Source organism: Tripterygium wilfordii, chromosome 9, assembly GCF_013401445.1.
Source record: "Tripterygium wilfordii isolate XIE 37 chromosome 9, ASM1340144v1, whole genome shotgun sequence".
Lineage (NCBI taxonomy): Eukaryota > Viridiplantae > Streptophyta > Magnoliopsida > Celastrales > Celastraceae > Tripterygium > Tripterygium wilfordii.
In genome coordinates, this window is record NC_052240.1 from 10,648,689 (window position 1) to 10,675,209 (window position 26,521).

A 26,521-nucleotide genomic window follows, 5' to 3' on the forward strand; every position below is an offset into this window, starting at 1 on the left:
AGAGGTTAAGAGGGCAATTAATCAAATCACAAGTCATGATTTCTTCAAAGCATTTGGAGTGTAGAAATAATCCAAGTAGATGTTAGACCTTGGATTTGGAATCCTAATTGTTTTAACACCCATATATATACCCACTAGAAATAGGGTTTAGTATATATTTTTTTCCCTAATCATATCAGGATTTGTAATCCTAAATATTACTCAAAAAAAAACTATATATATGCATGGATTCCCTTCGCTTAATTAGCTCTTTGAAGACTAACCCCTGCTATTGTATTGAATCGGCCATAGCTCGCTTCGATTCCTTTAGACCAGCTACTATTTTTTGCTCTCTCTGATGGCAAGGCCACCTTATTATAAGAAGAGAAAAACAAGCCAACCTGAGTGGGCTAATCTGAATGGCGATCTCCTCCAAAACATCTTCAACAAACTGTCTTTTGTGGATGTATGTCGCACCAAACCAGTTTGTTCAAGGTGGAACAAGAATGCACAAGAGATATTCAAAACTCGCGGCGAAGTGCCATGGCTTCTCTTCCCTCCCCAAGAAGACGATTACTATCTTGGTAAAGGAGACAAAACAGCGCGGTTGTTGAATCTCCAAGAGAAAAGATTTTACAATTCATTCAACAATGAAGCTACTGAAAAGATTATGAGCTGCTGCAATTGTTGTTGTGTTGGGTCTTCTCATGGTTGGTTAATATTTTTGGATGAATACGCAGTTCCATTCCTCTTGAATCCATTTTCTTCCAAACGAATCCAACTTCCTCACTTGGATTGTTGTTTATCATTGGCCACATTGACTACTTTCTGCAACCCTAACAATGTTACCTCTGTATGGCGAGAGAGATTTGTTAACAAGGCAATATTGTCATCATATCCATCGAATCTAAACGATTGTTATGTGGCGTTAATCTATGGTAGAGAATCAAGATTGGCTTTCTGTAGAATCAATGGTGATAGATCTTGGACTGAGCTTGATGGAAAGCATGAACCCTATGAAGATATCATCATACGTAACAAAACACAGCTTTGTGCATTGGCTCATGATGGGTCTCTTGAGGTATGGGATATGGTTCAAGGTTGTATTAGTACTCCTGCAAAGAAGATGGACATCAGCTCTGTTGAGATCAGGAGGAGAGAAGACTCTCGATGGCGCTCCGTAAAGTATCTTCAGACGCTCAGATACTATCTGGTGGAATCAAGTGGGGATTTGTTGTTGGTGATTAGGTATGTTGGGGAGATTGTTAATACAGAAGGAGAAGCAGTGTCCGAGTCGTACCTTCTCGGCGGAGAAAGTAATCACCCTTTGGTATTTCCTTACAAAACTTTACACTTTGAAGTCTTCAGATTAGACAATGACCACAAAATGTGGGTGCAAGTGGATTCGTTGGGTGATAATGTGCTATTCTTGGGTGGAAGTGAGTCTATCTCCATTCCTGTAGAGGAATGGAAAATGTTGAAACGAGATTCAATTTACTTCACAGATGATTACTGGGAAAGAATGGAAGGAGATTACCTGTTTGGAGGACATGACATGGGCGTCTTTAGTCTGCAAGATGGGAGCGTAGATTGTTTCCATGGATGTCATGGGATGGAAAAGATCAAAACACCTCCAATCTGGGTTGTTCCTCATCCTTGGTAGTTTGTACTGTGTAGAGACTACTTATAAGCAGAGCATAATTGCAATGTTCTATGTATGATATATATGCTTCAACAAACGCATAGAGCGGCACTAAAATAGATTTGAGCAACAACGCATAGAACCATGTAAGTGGGATTCATTGCAATAGCATATTTTTGTTGGCATTTTCATGTACTACAGGTATTGAGGACCCTTACAGGGACGAAAGGCAAAAAAAAATCATGTTTCAATTCCAGACATCGAACACGAGCAGAACCTCTAAAAAACTAAGATGAGTGGCCATTCTAAAACCCCACCATCTACACGACTTGGTAATGGTTCATCATATCCCATGATACAGTTGCATGCATTATAAATTAAGAAAACATGTAATCTATAATATATATGATTCTGTGTTAACAGCCAGTGGCTTCCCCCGACCCATTGCAAACCCTCTTGTACCATCAGGCATTCGTGGCCCAGGAGGTTGCTTTACTGCAGTTTGATGCTCAGTGAAAACCATTTTATTTGAAGGGGGTGTTCCCACGTGGTGTCCGTGATTATTCTGCTGGAATTGAGTCCGCACACGACCCTTGCCATGTCCCCTGTTGCGTCCCTTTTTTGGCACACCAATGCCCTCCTTGTCATTGACATGCCCCTCTCCCTACCCAAGTAAAATCATACCCAGACATTAAAATACTGTCATCTATTGGAGCAAAGAAGAGCAGATCCAATTCAAAACACAAAAATAAAAGGCAACACCTTCATCAGAATCATACATATGCTCACTCACTTTCATTTTGAATAAACACAGTAATGCTGGACAACAATGCCATCATAATGCTAGGGACACTTCACAGTAATGCTGGATAATAATGCTAGCACGATGCTAGGGACACTTCTCAACCCCCCCAACCTTCGTCATATATAACCTATCTATGTCGAATAAAGTATTTGCAGGACACAAAATAACAAAAGCATATGTTGTCAAAATGAAAACAAAGTCTCTCTATCTTCTGGGAGTGAAATAGAGTGAAAAATCATAATTGTATTGACTCTCTATCATCTTGTAATCCATATTATTAGGAATCTTTCCAGTCCAAACAAATGCAACTCATAAAATCTCTTTATTCAGAGGCAGAGGAAGTTTATCAACACTTACTGTAAGATCGTCTGAGTGGACATCAAAGTGTTGGGAAGAATCTCTAGCGTGTTTATCATTAGGCCACAGATCAGATGTTGAAGTATCCTCTTCCTCGTAATGTCGTTCCCCATCATTCCCTTTCTTCCCTAGCGCTTGAGCAGATTTTGTCTGCATAACAGAGAATCCAAATATTATTCAAGAAACCACATCAAGCTTGCTTTATTAGAACTCGGTCATATTAAGATCCAAGAAACTATGGCATCCATCATATTGTAACAATAAAGCATATTAGTCATTCCACGATTTCATTCCTCTATCTCAATCTTCACTCAGGATATAATAGGGTGAGTGTGCGTCTATATGTTAAGCGTTTGCATCGAAAACACATGAAGAAGAAGAAGAACAACAACAACAACAATGGAGGTGTCATTCCACAATTTCATTCCTCTATCTCAATCTTCACTCATGATATAATACGATGAGTGTACGTTTGAACATATAGCATTTGCATTGAAAACACATGGAGAATAAGAACAACAACAATGAAGGTTACCGCGCGTTTGAGCATCAAACAGACCCTAAGGCCACTCCTCCAGTTTCCCTCATCATTTAGCTCTGCAACCTGCAATGGAAAACATACATTCTTACTTACATAACATTGCTAGAAAGGAAAACAGTTATAGCTTGGGGAATAAAAGTACATACTGCTTTCTCGGCAAGCTCAACAGACTCGTATTCCACGAATGCATGCAGCTTCACATGATGCGTAGAGTTCAGATGTTAGAATGAGAGTACTGAATTCAATTTTGATAATGTTTGTCATGCTCATATAAAGATGATGAGTAAGTATTACATGTACAAGATTGGTCACCTAATCATGTCAGGAAAAGTAAACTTTTGCAGACTGCAAAAATGAAAAGGGAAGCAATTCATCGGTGACAAAAGAATAATCAAATCCTTGTCACAAGATAACCCGGATCTATTAGTTGGAAGAAAATCATCATCTTTACAAGAAGACCACTGCCTGTTCTTGTTATCACATAAATTTCATTAATTAGGTTAAGTGCTGCCCATTAATAGGGATGGCAAAAAAACCGATCCGAGCACTATCCACAGGGTACCCGGTCCGTTTAAAACCCGAAAACCGATCCTATAGGTTTTGGAAACGGTTTTGGTTTTTGTTTTCAAACCCGTTATGGTTTAGGGTCGGGTTTGGTTTTTGGTGCCGGGTTTAGGGTACCCGAACCGTTTAATAAAAAGATTCATTATAGTAATAATATTATAAATCATCTATAAAGATATACTACTAGGATATTAAATTATAACATGATAAAGCATATTAAAACGTATATATTTATAGAAGCATACTAATAAAACTATAAATTAGACTAATTTGAATTATAAAATCATAATTAATATAAATCATACTCAATATTAATTTATATTAATATAATCTTCAAATAAAAAAATAAAAAAATTAAAAGTTAAATGGTAAACGGATACCCGATGATAAACGGTTATGGAACAGTTCCGGTTTTGGAAATTTAAATGGTTTTTTAAATGGTTTTGGAACGGTTTTGGTATAGAGTATATTAAATGGAAACGGTTTTGGTATTTTATAAATGGAAGGGTACCCGACCCATTGCCATCCCTACCCATTAAGGTAAACCAAGTTGTTTGTTGAGATAAGCAACATAACCATTCACCATATGCAATGATGCTAACATATACAACAAAAGACACCTTCCCTCTAAGCTTTTTCTAATCACTAGGTGCCCATGCAAGACCCATATGGAACCAATAAATTTATTGTAAAGCGACATATGGCGACAGTGGACAAAAGGAACAAAATAGAGTACGGAAAAAGAAAACACAGAATATTGCAACTTTTGCTATGCCTGCCTTGAATGAGCATGAGTGTACATTTGCATTTACCTTATTACTGTAATGCATGCCATCAGCCTTTGCCATTCTCAATGCTGAAGAAGTCCCACGAGAAGAGGCTTGAGGTTGAGGCTGACAAGTACGAATTGTTTTCACACTGAAAACAAAAAACTTAACAAGTTGTAACTAATCAGAACCATAACTAAACCAGTTTCTGGGAAAACTATATCATACAGTAAAAATTGCACTACTTCATGTGATGCTGGTACCTCCCTATTGAAGAAAAAATTTTCATGAGATATTGGTGGCTATGATCTTCAGGTAAATTTTCAGCAAGTACTATGCGAGACTGCAGTTAAAGATTAGTGTTAGACAAGTAAAAAATAAAATAAAAAAAGGATGCCTTGAGATTTACTACAATAAACAAAGAGCTTAAGAAAAAAAAATCCAGAAACAAAAACAGAATAGTGTGCACAAATGTTAAACTTTACAATATAGTACTTCATGAAAAAAAATTAGAAGACACTCCACTTAGAGGAACAAAGAAACACAATGATAGGAGCAATAAAATCATGTTACAAGAAAATACTGAAAAAAAAAAAGAAAAAAACTAAATGAGACAAAACCTACTTGCAATTCTTCCATGTCAGACTCAGTTAAGAGATGCTGTCGTCTAACTTTCTTCCCATCCTCACTGACTACCTGTGATGTACAGCACAAAAAAGTTATGAGATGGTTATTAAAATGGTAAGTACTGTTTTTTTTTTTTTTTTTTTAAGGCAAACCTAGTGGAGTGATGGTTTGAACCCATGACCTCTTAGTCATGGGGGTGGGGAGCTTGCCACTAGGGCAAATATTAACCCCTAAATTGGTAATAACGTTGAAACAACATAGTGAAGTAATGAACACACTCATAAGTGAAGCAAGAGTCAAGAGTCGACGATGAAAAACTTACAAGCTTTGGTGAAGTCCTCAGAACAGTGGCAAGCTGAGAATTACTATTTACGAGGGCTTTTATCTTCTTGAAAGATGCAACAACAGATATGGGCACTACATTGAAACAGACAAAGCTAATGTCTTATAAGTAACACTTGATATAATAACAATGCAACCAGTACAATAAAACTTGACATCAAGCAGAAAGCCTTTCCAAGAACATGAAATTTCCAAGCACTTAATGGAAAACCTCAAAGCCAAAAGCGTAATAAATCCTGAAGTGAACAACAAACAGAAAGCATATATAAAAACTGGACAACCACACGTAACAGAATAATTATACTTTTGGCAATGCTTTCAAAAACTTTGAACTTAATTTGGACTACAGTACCTTGATGAGATATACAAGAAAGAAACTGATCAAAAAAGTAGTTTGTCTCAAAGTTCAATGAACAATATATTTACAAAATTTATTGACGATATACCACCAGAAAACCTATTGACATGGTGCACCGTCCCATAATGGACCACTACAAAGGATGAATTTCTGACCTAAACTACATAAGCCAACTTGAGATAGGAGGAGTTCCATACAACACCCAAAGCTTTTTACAAGCACCATTCAAATCATAAGAGTAGACAAAAGGAACCAAAGTGCATAAAAAAATAAAACCTTTCTATGTCTGTGCAAAGCGGAAGCATAGATTCATTAAACTTCGGTTCCCACAAAAAAGAAACAGAGAACAATAAGAAGATTTATACAGCAATAAGCAGTGAAGATTAACAGAAAGATTTAGAAAATTTCTACCATATCCTTCTGGATCTTTGCTAATGCACCTCATCAGAAGATCGGTAGTGGCCAAATTAAGATCACCGAAATAATACTCCACCTGAAATGAAAGTTTCAAAGGCCAGATAGATAAGAATAAATGCAAGACAATATCCAGGAGAAAATAAAGCCAACTGTTGATGAACTAGAAACATTACGGACAACATAAATGCTACATGATGCGACTTCTATTCACAGCTCAATTTCAGGCATTGTAATTGCCAATATTGTCAATAATGATTAAGAAAAATACCGTCAAATTTCTGTCCATCAGAATTACTAATGCTAAGCTGCATTCCATATTAAACTACCCTCCAGGACTTATTCTAAACAAGCATGTATTAGGCCAGATCATTGCCAATACCAGGTCCCATTAAACTAGAAGTATAATCAAATCCTAGTGCACTAAGGGAATCCAGTAACATGTAGCAATACATTCTCCCATTAGAGACAACAAAATATACAAATCACCCATGAACCAATCATCTTCACCATAATACCAGGGCTACTTGCCACAATACACAAAGGAAACAGTGAAAGAGGAACCAAGAGAGGGAGAGAGACTCTTATTTGAGTGATATGTGTAAGTGATTTATATACTAAACAAGGATAGCTAGATAATGCTAACTATACAATGCGGAACTAAATAAAAACAAAGAAAGAAAGCTATACACAACTATACAAAGGTCTATACACTAGTATATTCAACAAAAACAATTACGGCCATAATTACAGTGGAAGAAGTAGCAAAAATAAAAGCAATATCAATATGTCATCGGAATCCTTGTACGACTAAATCCAAGCAATAGAGCAGTAACTGCTAAAGAGGCATGGGGATCATATTGGAGTTGCAACCCCCAAAAAGGAAAAAGGAACACCTTAATTTATTAAGGAAATCATATCGTAATTAACACTAAAACTGTGGGCTTGCAGCGGCAAGCCATCAAATATGTAATCTTCAATGATTGAAAACAGTCAGATATGAAAGAATATTACACATTTACACTCCATCATAGTTGGAGTTGACCTGCGGCAGCCTGCAGGTTACACATTTTATCCTCATTTTGCATAATCTCCCAAGTCCCAACAACTTCCCAGCCCCAGGGAGCCTAACCTAAGATCACATATTCAAACATTCTGTTCAATAGCATTCCATTTCTTACATATTTTCAGTATAAATCACCAGACTAAAGTTTGAACTATTACTATCAAGGCTTTGCAAAAAAAAATTAAAAATAAAAAGATGCATTCACATTTGGAAATATCTAACCACTCCAATAGAGGGAAAACTTGCAGCATTTTTGAAGCATACCTGATTCAAAATCTTTTGTACGGCTTCCTCTGATACCCCGTTTTCCGATGGGGGACCGCCGTGCTTTTGCTCTCCCTGAGCTTGCGTTGCCTGATGCCCCTTCTTCGTTGAAACTTCAACCTCCTGCTCTCCAACACCACTGCCATGATACTGATCATGGCCGTGATAGTGCACCGGCACATACTGATGCTGCTGACTATGATGGTGATGATGATTTTGATGTCGATGATGATTCCTCTGATTATTATGGTGTTGATTGTGGTGATGATGATGGTTCTGGATGGGAATCACATACGTTGGCATGGGCACGGGACTGTGTACAGGGACATGAAATGGTGGAGGAGGAGGAGGATGAGGACGAGTGGGAGAAGCAGAAGCGGCAGGTGGATATACATGGACCATAGGAGGAGGAGGGATCACTAGCCGCTGCTGCTGGTGATGTTGAGGTGGATCTGAGCGAGTTGTAGGATTCCGAGTGGGCACGAAAGCAGCCGCCTGCGCGTTGAGCTTACTAAACGACAAGTTTCTGGATAAAGAAGGATCTGAAGACGAGGAAGTAGCTTGAGACTGAGGTTTATCTAGGGCTTCTTCTTCTTGTGCCATTTTTGGTCCTAAAAACAGTGACTATTACTCGATGACAGGCTTCGAAATTTCCAGTAATTAGGATCTACGGGGTTGTGATAGTACTAGACCTCCGGTTGTGGTGGCAAAGGTGGTGCGGATGGTGGAGGGGCGGTGGCCCTTCAAAGGGCGAGGAGACAATGGAGAGGACTTCTCGTTCTCCGGTGGTCCCTGAATGGGCCGAATTTATACAATCTGCCATTGCTTCAATTTCTCTTCGGCATTGATGGGCGTGGGCCATCGTGGGTCAGTGGAAGTAGGGCCTTGTGGGCCAACATATGAGTATCAGGATAAGTATGACTTTGATAAAGATATAAAACACCAATACACCATGGCGGAGCCCTTTACTAATGGGTTCAACTAAACCTTTGTTGGATAAGATTCCAAAGCCCTAAGACCATCCATAGTGGTGCTATTCAACACACATTCCGTATACTTAGAAATGTGTGCGTAAATGACAATAGCAAGTGCTTGTGTAACACCAATTGTGAATGCTCCTTAATTGGAGTGGCTTCCGTTTCATGACACTATTCACTCACTAGAGACTACTCCTTAATTGGAGTGTGGCTAAAATTTTCAACAAATTTTCTAGTATGAAATTATGTCCATTATAGTGCTCTAAAAGCATCTCCAATGATAACAAAAAAATGTAGTACTTGTTATGTGTTGATATTAGAGCATGTCCAATGGACACTTGATAAAAACTAATAACAAGTGTATGTGATACAATGGTACAACATTTTCAAACACTCCATAATACCAATTATCAACTACTTTCCCTCATTCTTGTCTCTCTTTCTCTCTCTTGAGTACACATGACGAAATGTTATGGGTAATGTGTGTGTGTGGGTCCAAAATTTGACTCAAAGTTTAGAGTTGATTTCAAGTGTATATTTGTACCCATTGTAGGCATTAAGAACTTGAAACTAGTGTTTCAAGTGTAAAAAAGCAAATTATAAGGCATTCATTGTGGATGCTCACACTCCATCTTATTCATAGTGTTTGAAGCACTTGAAAAAAGCCCCACTGTGGAGGCTCTAAGCAGCAGTGGTTAACTCTTCAAGTGTTTGAAACATGATTTACTTGATACATCTAATGCTACATGCACACAATTGTAAGAAACTCACACTTGATATTTTGACTACACTTTTCCCATGCTCTACAACTCTTCTCAATTTCTCCAAACCAACAGTCTGATCGGAGGGAGTGGAGATCCTTATTCTCCACCTCCTCCCCTTTGTTTTTTATATTTCTCGTAGGATAGCCTTGGTATGCCTGTCAAATAATTTGAGTTATCTGCGTGTTCTACCTGTGTGTTTTGAGATTGAAAACATTAGTGCGACGGAAGAAGACGATGGTCAATCTCTTTCAATCTCTACGCAGATCTGCTTTTGTTTTGATGTTGCCTCAAATTGTCAGATATGTCCTAGATGCGGTTTCAAACTGATAGGTTTGGTTTTGTAGATACAAGTTTGTTGTTTCAATCCTACCTCAGTGTGAAGACAATAGTTCTCTATTTGTTTTGTATTGTGTTTTTTTTTCCCTCCAGTGTTGGGTTTTCTACCTAGTGTGGTACCTTTGGTGTCCATTAGTATAGGGAGGGTTTAATTTGTTTCATTTGTTGATGGGTCTTGTCTTTATGAGTTTCATCTACCATTGGATAGAGAAAATTATCATATGATATGGTAGTCTGTATTGGTTCTTAACTAATGCAATAATGTCTTTTGACCTTTCAAAAAAAATTTATAACATCACTAATTTGGACAACAGTAAAATTATGCTAGCTACACACCCAATCACAAAATGCCACAAAGACTGCTTTATCTTCTTGTGTGTCCACTTCTTGCACTCGTCTCGCTCCGAATACACTTTCCAAATCTACGAACAACTACAACATTTGTTCTTCTTCTCGTAGTCGCAACAACATCGACGACTATCTCCTCCAATACCATCGGCTAGATTCAAGTTGTTGAACCAAGTTTCAATCGTCTGTACATGTGAGTCATTTTATTTTTTACTTGTGAGGGTTGCTGTGAAGTGTATGCACCCGTGAGTGTGTCATTGACCAGTTGAGATCCAACAGAAAGTAAAAAACTGAGGCATCTTACCTCTGAGTAAACGGACGTGACCATGACAAGTCTATTATCATTTTTGTGCTACAAGTGGATTATCACCTTTCACATGGGTTCGATGTGACAAGTGAGATGAAATTTTAGACACCATTATGACTGTGGTGTATTTTATTTTCTTAAAGCGAGAAGCAAGGCGATGTGCAGGGCTCGCGCCTCGCTTCTGCATCGCATAGTGCAAGTCATGAAAGCTCAAAGAAATGCAAGCTTCTGTCGAAGCAGGAGGCGTACAAAAGCGCACGCTCAAGTCGCTTCTGGTTCAGTGGGCTTTTTGGGCATGGGTATGGCCCACCTTTGGAACCCTAGACTTCTCCTCTCAGTTCACGCGACAGCTGGTCTTTATTCTCTATCTTTGGACTACGACTGCAACATCCAGTCTTCATTCTCTTGTCTCGACTCTTGATTGCGACATCGGAGCCTCTGGTTGCGACTCCAAAGTCGAGCAAGCATATCTGGTGCAAGCAAGTATGTAAACTATCATTAATTAATATTTTTGCATTTCTGATGAACATATGCCCCCCACTACAGGTATGCTCTGTCTTCCACTCTTTATACTTGTGATTTATCTTGTGTTTATCTGATGAACGTGTGCCCCCCACTACTGTGTACAGACATGCTCTGTCTTCAACTATTTATATTGTGATTTATTTTTGACTTTTTGTTTATCTGATGAACATGTGCCCCCACTACATATTCTGATGAATATTTTTGTTTGTCACCTCTTTATCCGATGAACTGATAGGATAACACCAATCGCAACCAGAAACAAATTCCCACAACCGGGATTACAGAGCACGCAAACCCTAAAAGTAACAACTGAAGATATTTTTTAGATAAGGAAAACAATAAACAGAGATGAGGTTTATATCGTCATACCAAACAAGTCTAACAAAAGAGGCCACAATAGTAGGCCCAGCCCAACACTAACTAGACCACATGGCCCTTCCTAACATGAACATGTGCTCCTTATCTCACGATAGTGTTGATTATTTTATGATATGTGCCTTTTGTGATTATTTTATGTATATGTTAATTATATTTTTATATGCTGTAGTTTTTGTTGATTATTTTACAGTGCTGCAGTTTTTTTTTTATTGAAGCTATAATTGATATTTGATTATTTAATTTTGGACAGAATGGTGATCAAGGGGACATTAGAGGGTTTAGGATCATCGAACTCAACCTCTAACTCCAATCGAAAGGATCCGGATTGGAAATACAACTTCTGTCCTAATCCTAAAGATGTTACCACGGTGACTTGTCATTTTTGCTCAAAAACATCTAGATGAGACATTTATCAACAAAAGGAACACCTTATTGGGAAGTCAAGAAATGTTGAAGCTTGCAAGAAATGTCCTCCAGATGTTAGACAAGAGATAGAGAATTATGTGAACACGAAGAAAATGGCAAAGGCGCTGCTTTTGAGTCGGTTCAAGACCTTGATGATTTTGATTTTGGAGATGATGAGCAGGATAAAGTGAAAGCTGTCGAAGTGAGTGGTAAAGACAAAAGAGGGAGAGTTGAAAGTCAACAAAGTTATGAAAAAAGACAAAAAGGAGTGGCTGCAAAGACTAAAATTGGGATGATGTTTATGAGACAAGAAGGAAAAGGGGTCAAAATGAGTATGAGGCAACCCAATATCAAAGAGGCATGTGACAAAGAGTTACGAGGCCGAACTATTCAACATATAACTCGTTTTTTTTACCAAGCGGGGTTACTCTTCAATATAGCCCAGCTAGATAGTTTCAAGAAAATGATTGAAACTATCGGGAGGTATGAGCCAAATTTGAAACCTCTTAACTATTATGAGTTGAGAGTTCCATTTCAAAAAAATAGGTGACTTATACAAAAGAGTTAATGACGAGTCATAAGGAATAATGGGTGAAGCAGGGATGTTCAATAATGTCTGATGCTTATACCGATAGAAGAGGAAGAACAATAATCAATTTCTTGGTAAATTGTTCTTTAGGGATTTAGAGTTTCGAGAGTTTATTCTTGCGATTCTAAGAATTACACTAATGTCTCTATAACTCCATAGTTTTGTACTAATTTTCTGTATTTTGTATTCATGGTGAGTGGTTCTAAGACATTCGGTTTGCGGTTGACACTTCAGACACCTTCACTTATGCAAGCTAAGTTTTAGTAGAAACAAACCTAAATAGGACCAAGTTGAAAGAAATAGACTAATAGAGGCAACCTTAAAGCAACCATATAGGCAAACTTGAAATAGAAGAAAAATATCCTTAAATAATGTTTGACATTTCAGTGGCTTCCTTAATTATTTTGGAACATGATCCCATATAAAAGAAATAAAACACAACAACATGTATGTATTTTAAAATTTTGAAATGAAAAAAAAAAAGAATTGTATGCTTGTTTTACATGTATTTTTTATTTTCATTTTTCAGAAAACGACAAGTCAGCAGAATTGAAGCAAATTCCATCAGCAAGATCTGTCATAATCCTGAAATCTTCATGAGTCCAGAAGCCGGTCCATAATCAATTTGACAACAGCAGGTGCATCAACAGTGACTGCCACCTTTACCGTTGGCTTATCAGTCCACTCCGTAACTTCGGCAAACCTGGTGAGTTGGATATGTAAGCAAAGATGATGACATGAAGCAGAATAAAGTTGTGTGCATATGGTGCATTTCTTCTTTTTTTCCTAAGAAAAGAAGGAATTCTGAGACTAAAACTACAACCAGATGCATATGTATTTAAAATGATAAGCAAAGTTGATTGCAGAACATGCAATGCAAGGCATAGTTTTATTTTGTTAACACTAACGCAAAAAGTGTTCATGACTCCAATGATTCAATTCAATGAGACCAATTTTCATAAAGAGAGGTCATCCTTTTTCACTAATATTTTCAAGCTGATGATTGAAATGGACAGTCTTACTTCTTTTGTTTGTTATACAATACTGTAAGCCCCCTAGTGATGCCACTGATCTGGACTCTAACAACCCCTTCTGTGTAAGTGAAAAGGAAAGGATTTATGGCCGCAAGAATAGTTGCGGGGTCATGAAGGTAGACACCTACATCAAAGTTGAAAGTAACATTTGTAATTAATATGAACCAACACTCCGGGAAAATTAACCACTTCTAGAAAGCGAACCTTTGATGCCGTAAGCGTCATGATGATACTTGAAGTAAACATCCAAGATTTTGCACAAGTATTGAGCAAATTTTCCATTTGATTGTGTCAACTTGTCATGGTCTGCATCTGGAATGTCCCAAACAGGTCAAAAAAATTCTAAGAGAGAAGGAAAAAATGGTTTGCATATGTTTTCAGTCATCAAATAAGTTTTAATTAACTGAATACTGCCCCTGCCATGTGGTCATAGAGAATGGCCAACTGAAAAAGCACATTCAAAGTTCTTTGGCGGTGCAGCTTCCAGGTCATATTAAGTATTGTTAACAACCCCAAGAATACAAAAAAGTGAATACCACAAAATTTGCAAGTAACACAAATGCACCGAGGCTCATGAACGACAGAAACAAAGCGGTAAAATGCAGGTAACACGAATACACCACGGCTCATGGACGACAGCGACAAAGCACTCTACAAGTGGTAAAATGCAGACTCCCCCTGCAATTTGATGAGGAAGCTATTTCCAGGATTTGAACCTATATGTTCTCTAGGTTCCAATGAAGCATCCTTACCACTAGGCCAAGGGTTCACATTTTACTTTAACAGTAATGCAAGAAAGTTTATACTTTTGGACAATTTCAGTTGTATTAAGGCAAAAATTACAGGCAAACATGTGGTCCAATGGTAGAGTTGCAGGTGTGCAACCAGAGGCGGATCTAGGAAATGGATTGAGGGGGGGGGGGGGGCTTGGTTAGTAGTGCATGTAGAAATTTATGAGGGGAGCTGAAGGTTGATGGGGGTTCGGGGGCAGCGCCCCTGAAAATTTTTTAGGGCATTTAATGAAAAATGATCGAAAATAAGTAAATATCTATATAATCTTTAAATTAAGTAAATATCTATATTAGTACTTAAATTAGACATCAAAATCTACATACTAAAAAGTGACCGGAATAAATAATCATTTAAGCTATGCTAAATAATTTTTCATTGAGTTGAAATCATCTATCATCATGTATGAGTGTGTAGCAATCAATATTTATTCACTTGTATGAGTATGAGTGCATATCAATCAATAATTATTATTTAGTAATTAACCATACCTATTGTAAAACTATTAGAAAAATTTAAATAAGTGGATATAATTTGAAATTTGGTTATTTAGCAGTATATATGGTATTTTTTTTAAAAAATGTCAGGGTGGGCTTGAGCCCACCCTAGGCTAAACATAGATCCACCCCTGGGTGCAACCTAGAAGTCCTAGGTTCAATTCCAGGAAATAGCCTCTCCACATATTATATGGGGGTAAACTTTATGTACATTTTGCATGCTGACCCCGCCCATTGCGAAAACCTTATGCACGGGTGTTGTTCACATTTTATTAAGGCAAAATTTAGTGGCAGGGTTCAGCAATTGAAATTGACAATGAGTTCCTGAGAAATTATAACAGAGCAACAAATAAGACAAATGTAGAATTTTAAGAAATGTAGAAGAGCTCCTATTTCTTGCAGTTGGAAGATACATAGGATTATAAAAGATGCGTTACTGAGTTGAAAGAAAATGCAGAAAAAGAAACATATTGTCGACTTCCTAAGGATATAAATTACAAGGCACTGAGAAAGTGCAGATACGCATATACATGTCATGCCATATCATGACTAAGATTACAAAAGTCACAAATACCTGTCAAAATAATCTGATGAGTAACATTAATCCCTATGGCCAAGATATCTGCTCCACTCGTAAATACAATATCTGCAGCATCCGGATCACCGAAAATCTGGAAACCAACATAAGGGGTTAGAAACAGAACGTGCATGTGTATGTGTCTGTGTGAGAGAGATCAAAACGTATTTAAGAAAAGGTTACAGCTGATAACTACGTTCATTTTGAATTTCTACGTTGAAAATGTTAGGCAAGCCACATTTCAAAACAAAAGTTTGAGGATCCTACATTGGCCTCTGCTGCTGGATTCACATTTCCATTTAAGGAAAAGGCACCACCAAGAATAACAATCTGCCCAATGTTTCTTACAAATGCAGGATCTTGTTGTATAGCCTGTACAAACATATGATACATTAAGAAATATTATGAACTCAACTCATAATGATAAATGATACAAAATGAACAATAATCTTACCAGTGCAATATTTGTGAGTGGGCCCAATGCTACGACAGTAACTTTCCCAGGATAACGGTTAGCCTGCTCGACAAGAAAAGCAGCTGCTGACTGTGCAATTGCCTTTCCTTTTGGGGGAGGAAATTTTTGGTTGCCAAGTCCGTCAGCGCCATGGACAAAATCAGCAACACGAATTTTTGTTCCGTTCTTTACAAGAAAAGAAAAATAATGTATTGAAAGGATGAGCCATAAAAATCCAGCAGAAATCAGCAAATGCTTGAGCATGAGTAATACACTGGGAACAATGTTAATGCCACACAACTTTGATTAAATATAGAGCAGAAAAAGAATAGTGAGAACTGGGAGATTGAAAAACAATATTAATATATGATATCCTCCTACTCTTTGTACACTCTTTCTACAAGAAAGAGTAGGAAACAAAAGAAAGACCTCAAAAGACATGGCTTGAAGTAATAAGAAAGGATTTAGATTCAATAGGAGTTGAAGAAAGCAAAATCCTAGATGGAAATACAACCGAATACATGTAGTGGATTCCCATTGATTTTCTCATAGACTTATATTGTCAATCCCAAAATTTTGGGGTCAAGGCTCGGATGATGACGATGACGACAAGAATGTTAATGAAATTGACTTGCGCTACTGCAACCTAATAAATCAGTAATAGAGATTGTATTCTAGACTCTCCTAGCTGAAAATGAACACAAAACTCACACTAGTATCTGATGAAAACTATGGAAGCCATGGACAAACCTCCTTGGATTTCAGATTTGTTTTCAGATTCACCTAAAAAAGGAAAAAAATTTTTCGTTGTGGATTGCAAGACAAAAACAGTTGAGGATGAAGGAGAGTGAGGGTGGCAGGACAAGTAAAAGCCAGTTGAAAAATATTGAAACTAAAACGAAACAACAAAAATAAAGACCCGTAACTACAAAATGAATGATTCCAAACATAAAAACCGAATACTTACAGTGATTGTAACATGGGATCCCTCGGCCACCGGGACACCAGTCCTTCCTGCAACTTCCAACTATGGCGCGCACACACAGAGGATGCAAAGAAACACCATAATTTGGCTAAGAAAGTTTTTATTACAAAATGACGAGGTATTATTTATTCAATGATCAAAATCCAATTGAGAGAGAAAAAGGGACTCTACCAAGTGCAATGCATTTCTGGTGGCCAATGTAGTATAAACATTTCCAAATATGGTAGTAAGACCAATCACCTCCACTTCAGGCGATCTTAATGCTACGAAAATTGCCATGGCATCGTCTGCAACCATCAAATCAACTCATCGAAATAACACTTAAAAACTCTTATTCCTCCAATAACAGTAATCACTCATGAAGATGGGGAAGGAAGGACAAAAACATGAACTTGATGGCGACCCACTAAAGCTATCAAGTCCAATTAGAGGAAAACCTCAGTAATTTGGCATCCGTCTTATTATTTTTAATAAATTTTCTCAGCAAGCAAACGGAATAACAAGTTAACTGAAATTGAGTTTTTAGAAACCAGAGCCTGAAATTCCAGATCTTGTACGAAAACATATTTATATCAGGGTGGGAAGAAGTGGAGCATACCAATACCAGGGTCGGTGTCTATGATGATCTTCTTAGGCTCTGCCGCCATGTCCTTGGTGATGTGGGTCAGAAAATTCCTGGAAAAGATGACCGCGCTACTGCCAGTTGAAATAAACTGCAGGCTATACTTTGCGACTTTTTGGGAGGAAGAAAAGGCCGATAGGCCCACAAGAATGAGTACAACATGGGCCATAGTGAATCTTGGGCCAAGAAATAAAGAAAATAAAATATGAGCAATGGTTAGAGAGATACTTTTTCCACTACTGTTGCTGGAACCGGGAGATCAGAGATGGTTTTCCCTCCGCACATCACCCTCAATCCATGATTCAATCATCAGCAAAATCCCACAACAAGTGCTCTATGACAAGGTGCCGGCGAAAGCGCCGGTGAAAGTGAAGCAGGGAAGAAGAATCAGAGCACACCCATAACAGTAGTAAAAACAGCAACGGTTCTTTTCTCTGTCCTGCGCTCCCAGGGGATGTCTCAGGTTCTTTCTCTCCCATTCTTCATCTTAAAACAGAGTACCTTTTGATAATAACAAACCCTCGAAATCTGTCCCTATTGTCTAGAAGGCGAGACCAGCGAAGGAGAGTTCGTTAAAACGCACCGTTTTTAAGAAATCTGTTTTGAATGAACTTTCGGGGAGGAAACCCAGTTCTAAAATTTGTCAGGGGTCAATGAATGGTTCAGTATCAGAGCCAGTGGCAGTATTGTAAATAAAAAAGGGCATGCTGGTTCTGAAGAGTTGATGGTAGTAAGTGGTGAAACATGCTATAATGGTGATGCAATTCTGACCCCATCGTGTAAGGTTTCAACAGGGTTTAAGGTTATTTTAGATGATTATTAGAAATCATACAAAAACACTAGTGGAAGCCGCAACACCACCTCTTGTTCAGGCTTAGGTATCTCCAGAGCTACAATGTGGATCATCAATGATTTCAATGTGCTTGTTATGGTACTGTCTGGAATCTGGAATCACAGATAAGAGGAGGGAAGAGGGATACTCACCATTGGAAATAATGATCTGGGATTTGGAAATTTTTTTTTTTTTCTCTCTGATGGCTTCTGTTTTTATTAAACTTCTTGTTGCAGATTTTGATGCTGTCACTTGATAGAAACCTTCAAGAAGATTAGATAAAACAAGGAAATTGAGGGCATATTATGACTTGTTTTATTTATTTTGCAGTCCCAAGCTTGGCCAAGTCACAACAACATGGCAGGATTGTCATTCCAGATTAGAAAAACAAATGAAAGAATGTCGAAGAAGAAATGGTTCTTTGACGTAAGTTTTTATTTTAATTTTGTTTAATCTGTAATTAATCACTTCTCCCTTGAGTGCTGCATCATGCCATTTTCACGATGTTTATTATCATTGATATAATCTTTTTTATATGTTAGTTCTTATGTGCATCAATATTTTATTTTGATTTGCCGGCATTTTTATTCACCAATGCACGATTCATTGTAATATGCCTGGCTACTATGAACTTGATTGAATTATTTACCTGAAAAGTCAAGTATCAAAATGACATCTTGGACTTTTTCCAGTCATTGATAGGATTGTCCCACATCGAAAGATGTGGGAGCTAAGGTGTTGTGTATAGGGGGAGGTATGGGTCTCCCTTAGCACCCAAGGTTTTCTAGTATGGGCTAGGAGGCCTTGGGTACAGCCGGCCCATATGGGTGGGTGTCGGTTGGGCCTTGGGTGCTGAGTGTGTATGGGCACGACCCTATCAATGGTATCGGAGCATGATCCTGTTGTGCCTTCAACTTGGGGCCGCGCCTGTGGAGTGGCCAGCCATGGTGCTCGACCAACGGGGGTGCGCCTGCCGGAGTGTTCGGCCATGGTGCACGACCAACGTGGGCGTTGGTCTTGAAGGGGAGGGTATTGATAGGATTGTCCCACATCGAAAGATGTGGGAGCTAAGGTGTTGTTTATAGGGGGAGGTATGGGCCTCCCTCAGTACCCAAGGTTTTCTAGTATGGGCTAGGAGGCCTTGGGTACAGCCGGTCCATATGGGTGGGTGTCGGTTGGGCCTTGGGTGCTGAGTGTGTATGGGCACGACCAACGTGGGTGCGCCTGCCGGAGTGTTCGGCCATGGTGCACGACCAACGTGGGCGTTGGTCTTGAAGGGGAGGGTATTGATAGGATTGTCCCACATCGAAAGATGTGGGAGCTAAGGTGTTGTTTATAGGGGGGAGGTATGGGCCTCCCTTAGTACCCAAGGTTTTCTAGTATGGGCTAGGAGGCCTTGGGTACAGCCGGCCCATATGGGTGGGTGTCGGTTGGGCCTTGGGTGCTGAGTGTGTATGGGCACGACCCTATCAGTCATCTAGTGGAAGAAAAAAGTCACATGAGTGTAATACACCCCCAAAAACCAACAAGCCAAAAAGTCTCTCATTTGTTCATTTTCTTCATAAGCAAGATATAAGGGAAAAAAGAAGGCAAAAAGCTTAAGTTCAAGAATGGAGGGTCTGATCTCAACATTTTTCAGGGCAGTCAGGAAGCGCAGAGCTCAGAAAGCAATACGAGTGCCTTTCATCTAGTGCAGCTCATAGATTCAACACGGCAGACTTCTACATCAATGGTGGATCAGAACTGCTGGATTCAATGCAGAGAGAATTAATGGTCATCATCGACGATATAACTATGTTGGAGATTTCTCAGTTGGGCATTCTTCATCAGGGGATTGAAGATGAAAAGATGGCTGCTCAGAAACAAGTTGTGAGAAGCAGAAGCCATAGAATTTTCTCTTATGTAACTGTTGACTTGCAGTGAGGTTTGCCTAGAACACATTTATCTGCCAAGTGTTTTATTATAAGTGCATGCTTGTTTTATCTTTAGTTGACTTGACTTAAGCATTAGTTGTTTGGGGACTTGCTATGTAATATTTTTGGAAGAATTATGACTCAGCACCAAACTGTGTCCACGTGTATTTGTACACGGTCTACACTCTTCCAGAGTGTTCTTCCTGTGTCTAGAACTGTGCTAACTAGAAGAGATTATAATTGGGTATGTGTATGTGTGTTTATATATTATTGTCGTGTAAAAGAGAAATTGGTAAGAGAGATAAAAAATAGAAATCGATTTGTGCATAACTCTCTCTCCTCCTCTTCCATCACAAAACCACAGGGGAGGCCTAATTTTGGTGCTGAGTCATAATTCCAACAATTTTTATGTTCTTTTTATGTGGTTGGTTGCTAGAGTGCCAAGTATGTTGGCTTCTAGAAGGCTTCCAGCCTTTATTCTCTTGTTGTAATAATCTATTTTGTACTGATTGTATCAGACAGAAAGAAAAAAAAAAGGTCTGAAAAGTGGAAGATTCTGGTATAAGTGGGTCTTTTATCTGTCAATCTCTACCTTTTCTTTGGTTCAGGGTTTAGTGGAAATGCTGGTTCAAGTGGGTCTTTTACCATCAATTAGAGATTTGTTTGTTCGAGGTTGATCCAGTAGTTGGAACTGGTGTCCCTGATCTTGCAACAATAACTGGTAACTAGACGTTAAAATTAAATATAGCTGCTTCTATTTATTGCCTCTGTTTGCTTTCCATGTCTTTTCCCTCTCCTTTTTTTTTTTTCTTCATTAAGCCTGCAATAATGTTCAGACTCCATGAAAGTGTGGTATGGTTCTTGATATGGCAAGGCTTTTGTGTTTTTAGAACAACCCAGATTGTAAATTTATTTGAATCAGGAAGTTTAGAAACTCCTTTTGTCTTTTTTCCTTTGAACTTTGATTTGAATTTGTAATAGAATTAGGCCATCGCATGAGCATGATTGTAACTAACAACTAAGCAACATCTCATCTATGTCCACTTGAATGTTCACGGATTGATGGATCTTTGAGCCAGTATGCCTACTAACACATGTTCTTCTCCATGGTCTTGTTGCCATGTTTCCTGTCCTTGTGATATTACAGAGCCTCCATTTTTTATTTCTTGTTAACTTCACCAGTTGGGTTTCAGCCAAAAAGGTACTGATTAGATTATTAAAGTGAAATTACCACGAAAGGGTAATTAAAGTGAAATCACCAGTTGGGTTTCAAATACTTGATTTTTTTTCCTTTCTTGTTTTTCAAATTTCTACATCTTTAAAGATCTGTCAGTGATGGGGAGGGACTTCAATAGCAAAACTAGCCATACAGTTTACATCATGTGTCTCATTAGATTTATGATGGTATTGATTCAATCCATCTATGTAGTCTATCTATGTCTATGTAATACTATAAAATGTAAGGCATTTCTATGTCTTTGCAGGCGAGTTGCTATAACTACACTCTCGCTTCTGTGATTGTTTGTGTGGGGCCTGCTTGTATTTTTTTCCTTGAGCGAATGAATGAATATGAGGAGTCCTTGCAAAATTGTTCAGATAGTGCGACTTCACGACTGTCGAGTTCCCTGTCAACGCCAAATTGCTAGTTTAGGCTCCTTATAATGTTTTGTACAAAAATGATGTCGCTGTTCAATTCGTCATCAATTCTTCCTTGAATATATGTAAGGCTCTTGATGTTTTGAAGGTTTGAAATTGTTTTGAGTATGCCGTAGAATTTTTTTTCCCAGTAAAATACAGTAGTCAATTATCTCTTGCAGTGAAAGAACAAGTTAGTATTGGTACTCGTCTTGGTAATGTTTTCACCATTGGCAAGGGTACAAAGCCATGGGTGTCTCTTCCCAAGGGCAAGGGTATTAAATTGTCTATTATTGAAGAGGCAAGGAAGAGACTTGCAGCCCAACAGGCAACAACTGCTTGATTCGCTAAGACACCAGGTCTAGAAGATCTATTTCTGATGGGAACTTGTTCAGCTGTTAAGACGTTCTTGCTAGCTAATGCTTTTATGACTAAGTTTTGGTTTCTTGTTACATATTTGTTTCATGGTCATTTTTGAGGTTGCTTTGTCGACTTAAGCTTTGGCCCTTTTTGCCAATTCTATTGTGTTGAAAATGTTATTGATTATTTGTGACACATTAATCATATGTCATTTGTTTTTCCACAATTTCTGATTTGAATTTAAGAATTTTAATCGTTCTAATTTTTTGCAGATTAAAACTGAAGTGATATGGATTACAACTTCATCTCTCAACTCAGCTTTTCCAATCGTGAGTGGAAGATAAAAGCAAGGGTCGCAAGATTATGGGATTCAATAAATCATAACGAAAATAATCTACTTATGAGTGTTGATGCATACATCGTTGACGAAAAGGTAACAACTCTCTCTTCAATAATGTCTAACCATGCCACACCAAAACATTTCATGATTTCTCTTATCATTTCATAATAGTATAATATCATGCATAATCATAAAGATTGAGAAGGATTTCCCAAAACTTCAATTCTTAAACGGATTAAATGATCAATTTTTATTTTGAATGTAAAATGATGTTTATAGAAATTATCACCTATATTTAGGGAGAATGTAATACCATAAATCTTTTACATATGAGGATTATGTTAACAAACAACTAATATTCACCGCTCATGGCTCGTTTATATATGTAATACCATATTTCTACCTAATTTTCGAGTTTCTATAAGAACTCTGGAAGTGAATGGGTCTACTCTTAAATAATGTTAATATTTTATTGGGTTAAAAAAATTTAATTAATTGTCGTCTACTTTACTGATAATGGCTCTTTCTTAAGTAGACATTCTTACACTTTATGTTTTTCGATTGGTATTAGGTTGGTTTATTCATCGTCAAGGGTGCCACTTGATACACTTATTATGGTGTAGCATGGTAAATGAAAGCATATTACTTGAAATTGGTTTTCTTTTTAGGGTGACAACATACTTGCAACGATGACACCGGAGGATGCTGACTACTTCAGGGCTCTGCTTGATGAAGGGGATATCTACTATTTTAGTAATTTCTTGGTCTTTTCAATTAGAAATAGCTATCGACCTTGCCCAAATGAATACATGCTAAAATTTGACAAGAAAACAAGGATCGAAAAGACTGTAGATGCAAGTAATATGTTCCCTCTAGACAAATTTCATTTCATCAATCACACTGAGATGGAATCCAGAATTCAAAACAAAGTTATCCTAACAGGTATTAATCAAAATTAAACAATGTAGTTCTTAACCTAATGAAAATCATATTTAACCAATGTCCAATTTCTTTGCAGATATGATAGGTGTACTAGTCAAAGCTGGAAATTTGGAAGAGAGATACAGTAACCAAAAGATGGTGAAACTGAAGAAGTTATATTTTGAAGATGAAGTGTAAGTATAACAACAATTCAATAAATACTTGTCTTTACAATAGAAAACAACACTCTTCTAGGAAAAAATCATGTGCATTATACATTCATTTTCAATAGCATGAAACATTTTTTTTAACTTAATTGCGACTTAAAAAGGTAGATTTCTACTTGAATTGACATTATTAAAGTGAGCGTCTTAAACACTTTTTCAATACTTTCTTTAAGGTTGAATTCTATATCAGTTACACTCTGGGGAGAATTAGCCATGAAATTTGATGAGCAAAAGGTGCTTGAAGAAAGTAAGAAAAAATCAGTCATCATAATCTGCGCAGGCATGATGGTTACTACATATGCAGGTAATGTTTATATCAAGAAAAAAAACAATTGATATCATAGCTTTATTTTGCTATAAACAAATCCAAAGAATTTAGTGAAAAACACAATAGTTGTTTTCTAAATGTAACTATATGCTTTGCTTTGTTTTCAAATAAGGAAAAACTATTTTAAGTAGTACATCAGCCTCAAAGATATACCTTGATTTACAAATTCCAGAGGTTGACCAACTTAAAAGAAGGTATGTTTATATCTTTGTTGTTACACATGTTAAATTCATATAACAAATAAATTCACTATGTCATTTTTATCAATAAAATTACATTCCAGAATAATCCAACCAAGAGCTCTCCAAATTATGCCAAGACGTCAAGTCAAGTTCACAAATCCTGATGAGGAGACTATGAGAAACAAGAAGACAATAGCTGAACTATTGCTACTAGACATGCATCGCGATGCCGTAAGTGTTTAGGCTTTTTGAAATGATGCTTTTATTCTTTTATTCTTACAATGCATGCAACAACTTTGATTAGTGGCTAAAATGCTTCAAAACTCTTGCAGCACCAGAAATTCACATGCAAAGCTAAAATCAAAAGCATAGATGTAGTTGATGGATGGTGGTATGCTTCATGTCCTATATGTAATCGTGCAACCAAACCATGGAAAGATTTGAACGAATGCTCACAATGTGGTGTCATCAATCAAGAACCAATTCCATGGTAAGTCACATACAAAATTTTGAAATTATAGATTATGTCATGCAAACTGAAGTTATTGTTTGGCATACTTTTATTGATAAGCATTGTTATTTCTTTTAATTAGCTATAAACTCAATGCCACTGTTGAGGATGGAACTGGGCATGCACTGTTTACTATATTTGGAAGACAAGCAGAGCAGATGGTTGGAATCTCAACAACCACTATTATATCAATGAAAGATTCAAATCGATATGTCCTACCACAAATGATTATTGACGTCTTTCCAGTTTACCATATCTTCCAAGTCTCGATCAACCTCAACAACAAGAAGATGAAATCCATATGTTTCAAAGTCTTAAAAATCTTTGATGATGTCAAACACGCTGAAGTGAAATCAGAGGGACAACTTGAAACTCCTCAAATGGAAAAACAAGTCGTTGAAGAGAAAAAGTCTGAAGAAATTTTGTCTCAAGAATTCACAGATTTTAACATTCATGACAACAAGCAATCCACTCAATCAGAATCAGATACGAAGGTACATACACCTCAGAAATCAAAGTCAATTGTTTGGAAGAGACGTACTCGTCATATAAAGTTAGAACATTCTGATGCTTCCAATTCTAATGATCAACCTACATCTACTTCACTTATGCAAAACATCAAACAGAAGAAAAGGTATCAAATATCTTCTTTCAACCAGAAAAAATATCGCCAAAATGAGATTATTTGCATATCATTTGTCTTTTTTTTGCTACTAGTTTCATGTTTAAGCTTATATATAAATTGATTTATATTGATTTTATCTCTCTACAATTTGATAAGTCTGAAATCAGCATGTGGTCAATCCTTCAATTTATATCTTTAATATTTAATGATGTTAAGACATAACTGACACACAATATTTTTTGATATACACAGGGGAACAATAAGCATGGAGGAGCCACCACATCATATCAAAAAACAAAGAAAAATTAATGTTTCCAACATTGAAAAAGGTAAAGAGCAGGAGTATTTCTATTAGAAAGCATAAGTCAATCAAGAGTCCAGCAACATAAGTAGAACTATCCTATGTCTATTAACTCATTTTGTATAAAAATAATCACTTTCTCTTGGTTATGCTAAAATGCTGCTTGCTTTTGTATAAACATATCTGTAGCCTAAAAAAAATCATTTCATGGTTGTTATAATATTTTGAAAAATATATAAATGCAATGTTATTTAGAATCTTTCCCCTTTATTCCATTTATTTAGTTTTGTTGTTCCACATCTTTTCTGATTACTTTGTTGAGAACCAACAGTCAATCTATCTTACTCTCTCCAATTATTAAGGTGTGTAGTTTTTTTTTTTTTTTTTCCCCATTTCTTGCTTTCACTTTATTTTTACTTTCCCATGCTTTGCTTGCTTCACCTAATGTTGCTCGCTTGTGTTTTTTTTTTGCAAATTCGATTATGCAATCTCTTTTGACCTTCTCAAGATTAGTTTACCACTTTTCCAAATTGTTATTTCAGTTCCTTTTGTAATTTGCTTTGTGCTATCAAAACAATATATTGAAGTACACTTGACAAATTAATTTCTAATCACTTGCATATTCTTTAGTTTTGTCGATGGGTTTGTAACTTCTGCAATCCTTGTGTGGAAAGATTGATATGTTTCTTACTGGATTTCGGTGATTACTTTTTGCTGGGTGACAAATTTTCAATTCGATAATTCTCTTCATGCTATAACATATGAAGGGGGAAGCTGTAATGCTGTAACATTATTAATAGAGCAATAACCCGCATCAAAGAGCGATTTTATTGCTAGTAACCTCAAAAGAATCAAGGAGTTGTGCACACACAACAGGGAGTAGTATCATTTGCATACCGCTTCATAATGCAAACGTTACATTGAAAAAACCACCAAGCAAATTTTAGATCTGTATGATTTTTCCCAAAGGTTTTAGAGTAAACAAGGTGATTATTTACACAACATGATCGGAGTTGAAACAATCAAGATGAAA

At 37.2% G+C, this 26,521-nt stretch overlaps 4 protein-coding genes across 10 annotated transcripts; 2 read left to right on the forward strand and 2 right to left on the reverse strand.

Moving 5' to 3' along the window:
- The first annotated feature begins 75 nt into the window (after positions 1 to 75).
- Positions 76 to 1,861, forward strand: LOC120005828 (putative F-box protein At4g17565). The gene is made up of 2 exons (XM_038855675.1): positions 76 to 1,446; positions 1,517 to 1,861. Exons 1-2 carry the CDS (start codon positions 338 to 340, stop codon positions 1,566 to 1,568), a joined length of 1,161 nt encoding a protein of 386 aa, XP_038711603.1. The 5' UTR covers positions 76 to 337; the 3' UTR covers positions 1,569 to 1,861.
- LOC120005827 (la-related protein 6B-like) lies at positions 1,762 to 8,506 on the reverse strand. Its single transcript, XM_038855674.1, has 10 exons — positions 7,727 to 8,506; positions 6,394 to 6,475; positions 5,605 to 5,699; positions 5,280 to 5,351; positions 4,919 to 4,998; positions 4,701 to 4,806; positions 3,471 to 3,518; positions 3,319 to 3,387; positions 2,784 to 2,933; positions 1,762 to 2,285 (listed from the first exon to the last, which is right to left on the reverse strand). Exons 1-10 carry the CDS (start codon positions 8,327 to 8,329, stop codon positions 2,016 to 2,018), a joined length of 1,575 nt encoding a protein of 524 aa, XP_038711602.1. The 5' UTR covers positions 8,330 to 8,506; the 3' UTR covers positions 1,762 to 2,015.
- A 4,168-nt stretch (positions 8,507 to 12,674) lies between these two features.
- LOC120006137 (probable uridine nucleosidase 2) lies at positions 12,675 to 17,424 on the reverse strand. The gene is made up of 9 exons (XM_038856051.1): positions 17,290 to 17,424; positions 16,863 to 16,978; positions 16,674 to 16,733; positions 15,707 to 15,892; positions 15,520 to 15,624; positions 15,250 to 15,346; positions 13,594 to 13,701; positions 13,378 to 13,513; positions 12,675 to 13,058 (listed from the first exon to the last, which is right to left on the reverse strand). Exons 1-9 carry the CDS (start codon positions 17,336 to 17,338, stop codon positions 12,950 to 12,952), a joined length of 966 nt encoding a protein of 321 aa, XP_038711979.1. The 5' UTR covers positions 17,339 to 17,424; the 3' UTR covers positions 12,675 to 12,949.
- Positions 17,425 to 17,552: 128 nt separating this feature from the next.
- Positions 17,553 to 25,751, forward strand: LOC120006136 (replication factor A 51 kDa subunit-like). 7 transcript variants are annotated; one of them, XM_038856045.1, is made up of 13 exons: positions 17,554 to 17,776; positions 18,476 to 18,571; positions 19,790 to 20,069; positions 20,667 to 20,779; positions 22,326 to 22,486; positions 23,062 to 23,335; positions 23,412 to 23,508; positions 23,715 to 23,845; positions 23,982 to 24,063; positions 24,153 to 24,282; positions 24,384 to 24,541; positions 24,645 to 25,196; positions 25,440 to 25,751. In XM_038856045.1, exons 5-13 carry the CDS (start codon positions 22,343 to 22,345, stop codon positions 25,540 to 25,542), a joined length of 1,671 nt encoding a protein of 556 aa, XP_038711973.1. In that variant the 5' UTR covers positions 17,554 to 17,776; positions 18,476 to 18,571; positions 19,790 to 20,069; positions 20,667 to 20,779; positions 22,326 to 22,342; the 3' UTR covers positions 25,543 to 25,751. The 7 variants fall into 7 exon arrangements, with proteins under 7 accessions (XP_038711977.1, XP_038711973.1, XP_038711974.1 ...); XM_038856046.1 differs by having other exon boundaries at positions 19,790 to 20,011; XM_038856049.1 differs by having other exon boundaries at positions 17,553 to 17,776; positions 19,790 to 20,779; positions 24,645 to 25,056.
- Positions 25,752 to 26,521: the final 770 nt, after the last annotated feature.